The sequence below is a fragment of the Heterodontus francisci genome, chromosome 30 (genome assembly GCF_036365525.1).
Source record: "Heterodontus francisci isolate sHetFra1 chromosome 30, sHetFra1.hap1, whole genome shotgun sequence".
NCBI lineage: Eukaryota > Metazoa > Chordata > Chondrichthyes > Heterodontiformes > Heterodontidae > Heterodontus > Heterodontus francisci.
This window is the reverse complement of record NC_090400.1, coordinates 53878829-53892530: the sequence shown is the minus strand read 5'-3', so window position 1 is coordinate 53892530 and position 13702 is coordinate 53878829. Positions and strand designations below refer to the sequence as shown.

Below are 13702 nucleotides of genomic sequence, written 5' to 3'. Positions count from 1 at the left end.
ATCCGGGCAACACACTTTCAAGAAGTGAAGATTTAAGTTCAGCCAAGAGCGGTCTGCCTGCTGGCTGCAAGGGTTCAAACAATGGTGTTCAAAGAGGCTCCAAGTTGGCTGGTGTGGAATAAAAGTTACATGGGGGTACACTTCTGAGATTCGGGTTGCTTCAACCTTAATCCTACCCCTGTCCTTGAGTTGAGCCCTAGCTACCTTATGAGGAACGATCCCAGTCCTCTCATGAAGCATCCCGAACTATAGTATATGGAACTGTACAACTGCATAAACATTACACATTCCTGCCTGACGTGCTTCGAATCATGGTTTCAGCATGCATTTTGCAGCAAGCATGTCCTGGGAAAGTTTGTAAACTTATATATAAAAAAAAAGGCCTGTCCAAATTCATTTCACACAGGAGCCTTGCAGGCGAGCAGCTGCAGAGGACCTGCATGAGTGTGGGCTGGATTTGAACAGAGGTTGCAAACACTCCACTGCCAAGTCCCTACAATGCTTATAGTGAGGACTGGTTACAATGACCCAAAAATTCCTGGCTAGAATAGAAATGATTGTGTAATTCACCTGTCTATGGAGGTAATACAGCCCCAGTGGCCAACACAGTGGTGTCAATAGACGCTCTTGGTCATGCCAATGGGTGGCGTGGCGGGGAGGATTGAGGCTGATTGCCCATGATGTACAGCAATGCCCCTCTGAGCAGGGTCGGCTCGGGTACTGGAGAGTTGTCAAAGATTTTCACCTTCCAAATCTTCCTTCCTTCCTGTGTAGAAATTGCCAGGTGTCCCTTCACCCTCCCTCAAGGAGTGACATAATACAGAAGGAGCCCATTTGATCCATCTTGCTTGTGCCAGTCCTTTCCCCGACTCCCCTGCTCTTTCCCCATAACCCTGCAAGTATTTTCTCTTCAAATATTTATCCAATTTGCTTTGGAAAGTTATATTAAGTCTGTTTCTACCATCCTTTCAGGCAGAGTATGCTAGATCACAACAACTTTCTGTACAAAAGAAAATTTCCATTTTTTTCCCCTATCTCCTTAAGTCTGTCTCCTCTGGTTTACTGATTATTCTGCCAGTGAAAATAGTTTTCTTATTTACTCGATCAAAACCATTCCTGATTTTGAACACCTCATTAAAATAAGACTTAAATCTTCTCTTAACCTTTTGTGCTCTGAGAACAACCCCAGCTTCTCCAGTCCCTCCAGGTAATGAAGTCTCTCATCCCTGGTACGATTCTAGTACATCTCTTTTACACCCTCTCCATCCAGTTGCTGAAGGGAGGAGAAGGGGGCTCTGGTACATTAGAGTGGCCTAAGAGATCTGTCGGTCAAGCCTCCCTTCCCTTCTGTACAGAAATTGCCAAGTCTCCATTCAGTCTCTCAGGTAAATCACGGGGCCGACAGGACCCACACGGTCCTGTTACGATGTTGTCTTTGATATCTTCACGGGTTCAGAAGAGATGGTCACTCTCGGAAGCAGATCCCACGACTCTTTTGTGTCACAGTAGATGCACAAGGTCCGACACTACTTGCACATGAATGCAACCCAGGGGATGCAACAAAGTAGCCCTCCCTCCAGCAACCATACCCCAACTCGTCACACAAACTGGACGCTGCGTCTGTCACGTGCCCCCGCGTGCGATTCTTCAACCTTTTCAAATGCAGAATGCACAAACACTTGGCAAAAACGAGGCCAGATACGAATCATTAAGCTGCTTTATTTCACACAACACAAGTGAATGTACACAGCACGCGCAAGGATTGGGTTCATTTAATTCAATCAACTTGTCTTCGAGTAATACAAAATAATGAACATGCTACGCTTCCTCAGATGAGTAGGCTGTCTTACTTGATTTAAGCAAAATAACTCCCAACTACATTCCTGCATGTTAAACATCTGATCCCAGCCAAAGCTACGCCACACTGCTTCCTGCTTGAAGATCTGACTGACTACATGAGTCTGTGTAGTTTCTTTTCATCTCCATGGTTGCAGTCAAACGAAAAGGCCTGCCAGGCATAGGAACATTAGGAAGCAGAGGAGGCCATTCAGCCCCTCAAGTCTATTCCACCATTCAGTCAGATCATGGTCAATCTACACCTCAACCCCATTAATCTGCCATTGCTCCAAACCCCTGGATACCTTTAACTAACAAAACTCTCGCTCTCTGTCTTGAAGATTTCAACTGATCCCCATCATCCACTGCTTTTTGATCGGGGAGGGTGGGCGAAGCAGACAGAAGAAAAGAGTTCCACATTTCCACAACCATTTGTGAGAAAAAAAGTTCTTCCTGATTTAGCCACTCAGTTGTCAAGGGCAACTGGAGATGGGCAACAAATGCTGGCGGTGACGCCCACATCCCATGAAAGAATTTTTTTAAAAGCTCCTAAATGGCCTCGCTCTAATTTTAAGATTGTGCCCCTTCCGGATTTTCCATCAGAGAAACTGTTTCTCTTTATCTACCTTATCAAGTACTTTGATCATTTTTACTCAATCACCCCTTCACCTTCTAAACTCAAGGGAACACAAGCCAAGTTTAAGCAACCTGTCCCCATAATTTAACACCTTCTGAGCCCCGTTATAATTCGGGTGAGTCTGCACTGCGGCAGATACATCTTCCAGCTTTCAAAATTAACGTTCCCTTACCTTCTGCTCACCTGCTTTTCTTGGCCCTTACATGTCTGTTCTCATCAAAGAATCAACTAACAACACTACATGCACCCTGTTGCGTGACACACTGCCAGAGGCTGGGTACACATTGCATACAGAGGCACATCAGGCAAGAGAGGACCCCGCGGGCACCAGCATCACATCAAATAATCAATATTCTTCTATTAGGGGCGTTTTTACTGTGCTCAGATCACAGCTGCAAGCTACATTATTCCGAGGAGGGGTCATTTGTCTTCGTAAGCAGCATGATTGATTATGAATAGAGTGCTTGGAAAAGATGGGAGGTAAGTTAAACGACACAGACAGACATGTAGCAGTTTTCAGACCTTTGCTTCTGAAAGGAAACATGGAATGATAAAGCACAGATGGAGGCCATTTGGTCTGCTCTTTGAAAATGCTATCCAATTCCAATCAGGCCCATTCCCCTGCCCTTCCCCCATTGCCCTGCAAATAAATCTCCTTCAAGAATTTATCTAATTCCCTTTTTAAAGTCATTATTGAATCTGCTTTGACCGGGCTTTCAGACAGTGCAAACCAAACAACTCAGAGTTTTTAAAAAATTATCTTCATCTCAAGTTAGTTATTTTGCCAATTACCTTAAATCTAATTAGTAACCCTTCTGCCAGTGGAAACAGTTCCTCCTTAAATTACTCTATCAAAACCCTTCATGATTTTGAACACCTCTATCAAATCTCCTCTTAACCTTCTCTGCTCTAAGAACAACCGTAGCTTCTCCACATAACAGAAGTTCCTCTTCCCTGGTACCATTACAGTAAATCTCCTTTGCATCTGCTCTAAGGAATGGGCTTCAACCACACAGCGCTACTTTTTCCTTTAAAAGGTATCAGCTTTGTTGGACACTGCACCGTGAAATTGCATTCCTTCTAGTGGAGATGCTTCTTGCATGGGTTTAAAGGCCGTCACTGTGGCTGCATCCGATTTCCTATCCATCCCTTACAATGATGTTAAGAGGGTCGTGCTAGAAAAATTCATTGTGCTAGTCAGTCAGTGCTTGGTAGAGCAGCAGTATTTAAAGTCAGATGCCTGCGAATCTCCTGCACATCAGGGTCCCAAAGCTCAGCTGTCAATAGCAATGGTACTGTGACAAAAATGGCCTATTCTCACCTTTTCTGCTCTACTAGTGGCTTAGAAAGAGGTTCTTTTAAGACAAAACACATTCAAAATGGCTTCTCATCCTTTGCGTTTGTGCGCTGTTTTAAGGGTAGCACCAGGCAAATAAAAATCAAAATAAGCAGACTAATAAACTAACCAAGCACACCAAAGTGTTGGTAATAAGTAACATGGATCAATGAAATAATTTAACCAGGATAGACATGTGACACAACAGCTTGCATTTATATCGCGCCTTTAATATCCCGAAACAAAATTTCACACCACGCTACATAAGGAGATATTAGGACAGATGAGGTAGGTTTTGAGGAGAATCTTAAAGGAAGAGAGAGAGGCGGAGAGGGTTAGGGAGGGGATTTCACAGTTTAGGGTCAAGGCAGCTGAAGATACGCCCACCAATGGCGGAACGCTAAAAGTTGGGGATGGGCAAAGAGGTAGAATTAGAGGAGTGCAGAAATTTAGTTTAGTTTAGTTTAGAGATATAGCACTGAAACAGGCCCTTCGGCCCACCGAGTCTGTGCCGACCATCAACCACCCATTTATACTAATCCTACACTAATCCCATATTCCTACCACATCCCCACCTGTCCCTATATTTCCCTACCACCTACCTATACTAGGGGAAATTGCTAATGGCCAATTTACCTATCAACCTGCAAATCTTTGGCATGTGGGAGGAAACCGGAGCACCCGGAGGAAACCCACACAGACACAGGGAGAACTTGCAAACTCCACACAAGCAGTACCCAGAATTGAACCCGGGTCGCTGGAGCTGTGAGGCTGCGGTGCTAACCACTGCGCCGCCCAATCTTGGAGCACTGGAGGGTTGGAGGAGATTACAGCAACTGGGAGAGGTGAAGCCATGGAGGGGTTTGAAAAGTAGGAGGAGGATTTTAAAAATTGAGATTTTGCCAGACCGGGAGACAACATAGGTTAGCGATCACAGGAAGAATGCGTGTGTGTACGTCTGCTGCTGAGTAAGTTACGTCAGTCTCAATGTTACGGACAGGTGGGAAATTATAGGGATGGTTTCCCTTTTTCACTTCTCAAGTGACCAAAGACAGCATTTTTTTTTAAAATTAGAAATGGGTTTTATTCCCTGAGCGTTTTAATGGTCAATAAACAGACAGATGACAGGTTTACCCATAGGTGTAAAGCTAAATGATTGTTTGTTGAACATCCGAATATATATATATATATATATATATACACACACACATACACATACATACATTTAGGTCTGATGGTTGCTAAAAAAAGGAATGCTGAAACCTTGTTTGTTTCGCCGAGAGGATGATTTTAAAATGGTGCAGGCCTGTCTTTCCTTTTTCCTGGTTTATGGACGTCAAACTTTGGCAAGTTTCATGTGGATGAATGCTTTGTTGCAGACTCCTTTGGTTAAATCTCAGTCACAGATCAGTGGCAAAAATCCTGTTACAATTTCTCAGGTAGGGAGTTGCAAGGTCACCTTTCGTCTCTGCCTCTAGGTAGTTTAATGATGCTATTCTGGCAGGGTCGTTCTTCTTGGTGGGATGCATCTCTCTTCCTTCTGTCTTTCTGGCACAGAAAATATGTCTCTTATTAAAACTCATCAGAGACTTGTTTTTTGTCAGGTGACCAAAGTTTCTCTCCCATTGTGTTTTCATAAATGGTGTTTGATGGTGTGGCCATTGTTAGACAATGGATTTGGATGTTGCTCATCTTTATGTCATCTTGACAAAGTGGCATTTTTTCACACCCATTATCCTGAGTTTAAGTCTGGAGTCCCCATGTCTGCAAAGTCATTGTTAGCCCAACTTGTTGAAGAGAGGTTGCCATTAACATTGAATGGACCATTTACATTTCTGATGCTTTCTTCAACACTTGACCAGGCATGACAATTGGTTTAGGATTCCTGCAGTTACCACATGTATTCGCAGTAAAGGAGAAGTCACCTGACCTCTTACTCCATCTTATTTTGCAGCAAAACGTGTCCATTTTGAGTTCAATTCGTCAGTTCATTTTCTAGTTCAGAATTTCTTTTTGCATGAGAGTGACACTCATACATGGACTTCTCAATGTAAACTCTACAATTTAAGAATCAGACACTTCCGACGCACCGTTTGGTTATGGTTTTGACTGAGTCACAAACAAACATGGAAACAAGTGTGCAGCTTCGCGGGTGGGAGCACTGATATAATTCCCAGAAAGACGAGTGGGTATAGACTCCACAGCCTACTCCACGCGCAAGAAGCATTTGCCCATCATTTTTAGAAAGATTTGCAAAGAACATATATATCAGGAAAGATGGGGTGGCACAGTGGCAAGCACTGCAGCCTCACAGCTTCAGCAACCCGGGTTCGGTTCTGGGTACTGCCTTAGTTTAGTTTAGAGATACAGCACTGAAACAGGCCTTTCGGCCCACCGAGTCTGTGCCGACCATCAACCACCCATTTATACTAATCCTACACTAATCCCATATTCCTACCACATCCCCACCTGTCCCTATATATTTCCCTACCACCTACCTATACTAGGGGCAATTTATAATGGCCAATTAACCTATCAACCTGCAAGTCTTTGGCATGTGGGAGGAAACCGGAGCACCCGGAGGAAACCCACGCAGGGGTTTGCCTGTGCGGAGTTTGCAAGTTCTCCCTGTGACCGCGTGGGTTTCCGCCGGCAGCTCCGGTTTCCTCCCACTGCCAAAGACTTGCAGGTTGATAGGTAAATTGGCCATTATAAATTGCCCCTAGTGCAGGTAGGTGGTAGGAGAATGGTGGGGATGTGGTAGGGAATATGGGATTAATGTAGGATTAGTATAAATGGGTGGTTGATGGTCAGCACAGACTCAGTGGTCCGAACGGCCTGTTTCAGTGCTGTATCTCTCTATGACTCTAAATCCTGGCCAGTTATATTTCATAGACCACCGGGATTCTGTTGAGTACTTTCTTCCTCCCAGTTCTGTATTGTTCATGTAACAGTCATCACTTTCACACCTGCCTTTGTAACTTTTCACTAATTCTTCACAGCCAATATTGAACGGGTAGCATATGGCAACTCTTTCTTCCTTCAACCCACCAACTTTTGGCTTTCTACACCACACAAGTTGTCCTGCTTCTGCCCATGACAGAACAGACTTGAGGGGCTGAATGGCCTATTCCTGTTCCTATATTCCACATGGCTCCCTAACTGCTACTAGTTGGAGGGCAAAGCTAAAGGTGATTTGCTGTGATTTTTTTCGTCTCCATCCTTTGCTTCTCTGCTTGACACCTTTTATGATTCAGGCTCCTCCAGATATTGTATACTTCATGCCCAGTGCAGGAGCCAGCTCCCACAGGCTAGCCTGTGACTGCTGTGAGCTGCAGTGAAACCTCATTCCCACAGTAATCTAAGACAGTGTGCCTTAGGAGTACAATAGGATTGTCTTATATTTGCAGGTACAAGTCTATCACATACTTATCTCACTTCAGAAGACAACTAATATCAAACATGTTCGACTATTTCTGTGCTGTATAACTCTATGACTCTATACACTACGGGATGCACTGCAACAATTCACCAAGGCTGCTGTGACAGTAACTCCCAAAGCCTGCGATCTCCATCACCTAGAAGGGCAAGGGCAGCAGGTGAACAGCAACACCACTCCAAGTCACACACCATTTCGACTTGGGCATGTATCGGCCCTTCCTTCACTGTCGCTGGGTCTAAATCCAGGGATTCTCTACCTGCTAGCAGTGAGGGAGTACCTTCACCACACGGACTGCAGGAGTTCAAGAAGACGGCTCACCACCAACTTCTCGAGAGCAATTGGGGGTGGGCAGGAAATCACGGCACTGGCAGTGCTGCCCACATCGTGGGAATTAATCAAAAAAAAGTTCATAACAGATTGTCACAAACAAGTTTATTCGCAGATGTCCATTTACAGACGCAAGCTGCAACAGTGAGTTGTTAAAGTTAGTCCAAATAACACAGGTCGCAAAAGTGTTAACAGGAAAAAAAAGTGACGAGTCCATTAAATCGTAGAATTTATAGCACAGAAACAGGCCATTCGGCCCCACCAGTCCATGCCAGTGTTTAAGCTCGACCTCACCTTCCTCCCATCCTCCCTCATCTAACTCTATCAGTGTATCCATCACTGTTCTCTTCCCCTTTCATGTGCTTATCTAGCTTCCCCTTAAAGCCATCTATACTCTTGGCTGCAGTTAATCCAGATGGTAGGAATTGCCACATTCTAACTCTGGGTAAAGAACTTTCTTCTGAATTCCCTATTTAATTTCTTGGTGACTATGTTATATTGACGGCCTTTAATTTTGCTGTTCCCCATTAGTGCAAATACTCTGTGTCTACTCTATCAAAACATTTCATAACTTTAAAGACCTCTATTGGGCCACCCCCCTGCCTTCTCTTTTCAAGAGAAAGGAGACCCAGCCCAGTCATAGAGTCATAGAGAGATACAGCACTGAAACAGGCCCTTCGGCCCACCGAGTCTGTGCCGACCATCAACCACCCATTTATACTAATCCTACATTAATCCCATATTCCCTACCACATTCCCACCTTCCCTCAATTCTCCTACCACCTACCTACACCAGGGGCAATTTACAATGGTCAATTTACCTATCAACCTGCAAGTCTTTGGCTGTGGGAGGAAACCGGAGCACCCGGCGGAAACCCACGCAGTCACAGGGAGAACTTGCAAACTCCGCACAGGCAGTACCCAGAATCGAACCCGGGTCACTGGAGCCGGAGGTTTGATAGAAAGATTGAAATGTTTCACTGATACCCTGCAATTTTCAATCAAATATCTTTTGGAGGCAAAGGTCACTGAGAAATTTTGCAGCATGACCATTTTGTGATTTGGTAATCTGTCATAATCACGTCCCTCAGGAACTGAACTAAATTGCAGAATTCATCAATGGACAGTACATACAAGGGCATCGGGGGTGGGGAGAAAGCAGCCATGGCTGGAAGTACAAAAATACACAAGGACGATTCTGGAAATACACAGGTCAGTCAACAATAAAAAACAACTTTTTAAACAACATTTTACTGACCATTCCTCTCAAATGTTGACTGACCTTCTACACACTTCCAGCACTTTCTGTTTGAATTACAGCATAAATTGTACACAAGACCATTGGGAGGATTCAGGTCCTACGGCCAGCTGACCTTTCTCCATTCTACACTTAGCAAAATCACCCGTTGACAGGGTTATCAGTCCTGATAACATTTCAAGGCTGGTAGTTCAGCTTCTGAAGGGAATGTCTGGGCCACACAGAGGCAAATCCTCAGTGGCTTGAGAACAGGAAACCAAAAAGGTCATTAATCATGTTCTTCCAAGCCACGTCTCTACAGACAGCAATTGCTGAAACATCGGTCCTACATGAAAGTTGCCAACGGAACATGTCCGGCAATTCAGACTAAGTGGCTGAGAGCGTTCAGCTCCTGTACCCACTGCTCCACAGTAATAGGTACTGTTTTTTGTTCCAATCCAGCGAGAACAGTTGGGGATTTCAAGTTGAACATGTGGAACAAAAAAGTCAAAAGCAAAGTTAGGCACTTGCTACTCCTCTGCAGCAAGTTTCCGACCTCAGTCGTGCTGTTGAAGCAGAGAAATGATGATGGGGAGGGGGGGTCAGAAAAATGGCAGAAGAATCATGACAGGCCACCCTCCCCACACATCTTCCACCAGTTGGCTGAAGTGCAGGCGTGTTGGAGGCCTAAAGGCAGCGAAGGAACAGTACAAAACACTTTTTCAAAAAATTCATCCTTGGGATGTGAATGTTATGGCAAGGCTGGCATCTACTGCCACTTCTTAGTTGTCCCTTGAGAAAGCGGTGTGCATGCACGGCTGTGCAGCAATCTGGAATGTACCGTGCATTGAAACAAACAGGCCGCTCAGAACTTGGGCCATTCATCAAATTTCCAACAAAGGGTAAATCATGATTTTTGAAATGCAAGATACCCATGGACAAAAAAAGCAGTGTTAAGTGCATTTTGTAGCCCTGCACCCACCAAGAACAAAGAAAATTTAGAGGGAACATTATTTACCACCCCCCCACCCCCGCTGTTAGGTAGGGAGATCAGCAGTAACAATGGAGGAACAGCTGATCTATGTCCAAGTTGAGATGGCGTGTGACATGGAGGGGAGCTCAGAGATGATGGTGTTCCCATGTGCCCACTGCTCCTCTTCTAGGTGGTGGAAGTCGCAGGTTTGGGAGGTGCTGTCAAAGCACCTGAAGAGTGTGTACAAAATATATTTATTCTTAATGTTATTTTGCTGTCAGCAGTAATTGCACTGCAAAAATCTGTCTCTTCCACTTTGTGGAAAAACAATTACTTTGCACTTTGGGAAATCCTGTCTGAGCAAACCGTGGCTCCACCTGCAGAAGAACAAACATGAAACACTTCAAGCGATAGCTGGACTGGGCGTACAGGCTGAAAGCAAAGAACCTGGCAGACTGTACAACCAGAGCAGCAGTGAGAATGGAGAGGCACGCGTTTCAGCTCGAGGGCAGGAACAGTAGCTGTCCTTGACATTATCAGAATGTCACCAAGTCCCTTCAGCACAAAAATACAAATCAAAATTGCACTTAAGGCTTAATGTTGCATCACTACACTTTGCAATTCATAACTCCAAATCACTATCGGTTTAAGTCAACTTGCTAATAACAGGCCTTTGTTAACACAATTATGGGGGATGGGGATGGGGGAGAAGAGGAGAGGAGACCCTCTGACCCTAGACTTACTTTTCACCATTACACAGATACCATTTCTGGGTGTTGGAAATTACTGGGGGTGTGGGGTTTGGGGAGGGGGTGTGTGGATAGATTTGTTTTAAACTCCTAGCATTGGGAAATATAGATGACAAAAAAAAATTGCAGGGCTATGGGGACAGGGGGACAGATTGGGGGAGTGGAACTAATTGGACAGCTCTTTCAGAGAGCCGGAACAGGCACAGTGGGCTGAATGGCCTCCTTCGGCGCTGTATGATTATGATAATTGTAATGCTCGTTTTACTCATGAGTGGTTTTACGAGCCTGACTTCACCGCTAACATCTGCTGGCATGCTACAATTCTCCTAGTTAACATGGGGAAGTGTGACTTCACCTGTACGTGTGAACCAGTGATTGTGATTTAATTGGCACATGAGACAGAGGAAGGGATGGAGGGAGGAAACTGATTATTTCAACAGTGTCTCCATATGGAGTGGGAGTGTGCGACATCCAGTCAAAGCAACACTGAAGTAAGGGGTGTGTTCGCACATTTCTCACCACCTTCCTGTTCGTGGGGAGGAGGGAAGGGGTAGAGGAAGGGAAAAGAAATAAATTAGCCAGCGTGGCAGTCATTTAATCATATTATGTCCCCTTGTCTACTGTTAATTACTGTGCATACCTTTTTAATCCGTCTTTATTGCTCTGTGAAAGTGTACAGCACTCACTAATTTAAGCCACTTTGGTTGCCATGGCATCATTTTCTGCTAATTATCATCGGTTAAATGATGTAATCACGGGTTCTCAGTTGCTGCGTGAAGTCCCCTTCTCCCACTAATTACATCAGTTTCACTATTTAAATAACAATGATGTCATGGACACAAGGCACTGGATCGTGGCATTAATTAGCCAGAACCACAGGAGGACAAGGGGACACAGGTTCAAAGTTCAGTGCTGATCTCAGGAAGTCACTGACACAAAAAGACACTAAATGAACTTTTGAGTAGAGACAGTGGCAGCAAAAAAAAAACAGGGAATTGTTTAGGAAAAGGCTGGAGGGGGAAAGGTTGAACAGCCTGTGGCTAGAAAAAAAATGTAGAATTTTTAAGATCTGTTTTCAATCTTGGAAGCATTTTATTCAATTCAGTCACAATAGTTTAAGCCGCAACTGTGCCAACAATCGCAACCCAACTTGATAGAACAACGTGCAGCTCCATGGCGTCTTTAAAGGAGCAAAAATGTCCCAAAGGCAGGGGAGTTCTCAGACAAAATCTGACACCAAGCCAAAGAGGAAGATCTGAGGGAAGGTGACCAAAAGATTGGTCAAAGAAGTAGGTTTTAAGGAACGGCTTAAAAGGAAAGACACGCAGGCATCGTGTAGATTGCCCAAGGGCAAGTGCTGCAGGAAGGAATCAAGCCACGTTCAAATGACATATTTGAGAGATTTTCTCAGTTGTGAGGGCGGCTGTTGAATTCAGCTGACAGTTATTCAAATCCGTTAACGGCTAAAGTAAACATTTTGATCGTGGACATCTCAAATCACTTCAGTCATTTGCAACTTTAAAAGACATAGGTCAAGCCAGCGAGCTCCTGCAGTTAATGGGCAAGACAAGATTGCGTACACAAACAACAACATCCCAAAGCATTTCACAAGAGCGCTATCCAACAATATTCGACACCAAATCACGTAAGGAAATATTAGAGCAAGTGAGCTAAACCTTGATTAAAAAGGTAGGTTTTAAGGAGAGTCTTAAAACAGGAAAGAGAGGTAGAGGGGCAGAGAGGGAATTCCAGAGTTTAGGGCCTAGGCAGCTGAAGGCATGGCATCAATGGCAGTGCAATGGAAATCAGGATGAGCAAGGTGTCCATATTTAGCTCAGAGTTGTCAAAGTAGCATAGAGATAGCGAGCGGCAAAGCTGTGGCCATATAAAGATCAATTGTCAAGTTATAATTCAGCAGCGAGATTAAGAATATTTCTTTCTTTTTAAGAAGTGACTTGATCCGTAAGTGACACACACATCATTACCAACTGAAAATAAAACACAGCCAAAAAAACGGAAGGCAAACAAATCAGAAAGTGCTGGAAATACTCAGCAGGTCTGGCAGCATCTGTGGGGAGAGGAGCAGAGTTAACGTTTCGGGTCTGTGACCTTTCATCAGAACTGAAACGTTAACTCTGCTCCTCTCTCCACAGATGCTGCCAGACCTGCTGAGTATTTCCAGCATTTTGTTTTTATTTCAGATTTCCAGCATCTGCGGTATTTTGCTTTCACTTGGGCAAACAAATCAAATTGCTCAAGATATTTTTTGACGTCCTTTCAGCCGCCATCTTGGGTTCTCTGCTAAACTGAGGACGTACGATTGGAAAAAAGGTTTGCAACATAATAAAGCCACGAGAAAAGAATATCTATGCTGAAGCACTGCTCAAATGTTAACAAATGGAAACAAGCATGGCTATTCATTCTGTGCCAGGTCTTGCTGCTTGCGAGGAGTGTGCTATGCCTACTGTAAATATAAATGTTCGTTATCATTTAACTACTCATGTCCATCTTTTGTTCATTAAATTTTACGTTAATATTGGGAACTAGGTCAACAGTGATGTTTTGACACTTTACAGAGAAGTGAGAACTATCCTGTGGATGCACAGAATACCTGCAGTGACCGAAGAAAACTTTAAAACAAGGTTTTCTGTTTGTTATCCTGGACACATCACCAAATCACAGCAAGAGAGCTGGAGCTAGCGGCAATACTCTCAAGAGGGTGCAATGAGCTAAGACCTTAGCTATGAGAGCAAGCTAAAATACTGAAGCCAAACTAAGAAAGATAGAAGAGACCCAAAATAATAAGCTACGCTTCCTTATCCATATCTATTTTGCTATCCGGGTTAAATAAGTGTTCTGACCAGAGGAATAAGTAACAAAGAAATTCAAAGTTGATTATTAGAAGTAATTGTATCAGAAAGAATGATTTTACCACTGTGGGTTTAGGTCACATTTGAAAGGAGCACTATAACTACTGGCCCCCACGACACCCCAGCCTGGTTTCCAGATGACATGTGCATTACATTACGCATTTCTAAACTGACAACAGAAACAAGGCAAACAAATCAAATTGTGCAAAAAATTTTCAAAGTTCTTCTCAGCTGCCAAGCTCAGTCCTCTGCTAAGCTGAGAGCTTACTATTGGAAATAAGATTTGCAACCATAA

The 13702-nt window shown here is 44.0% G+C and overlaps 1 protein-coding gene across 2 annotated transcripts in view; it reads right to left on the bottom strand.

Moving 5' to 3' along the window:
- The window catches only part of LOC137346803 (uncharacterized), a 127329-nt gene that overhangs the window by 18754 nt on the left and 94873 nt on the right, over window positions 1-13702 (bottom strand). Inside the window, exon 4 of one of the 2 annotated variants that reach the window (XM_068010676.1) lies at window positions 5195-5357. The exons of the other annotated variant lie outside the window; for it this stretch is intronic. Within the exon in view, the coding sequence (XP_067866777.1) occupies window positions 5210-5357 (148 nt within the window). The 3' untranslated portion in view covers window positions 5195-5209. Of the gene's footprint in view, window positions 1-5194; window positions 5358-13702 lie in introns of those variants that run through there. 2 annotated transcript variants of the gene reach the window in all.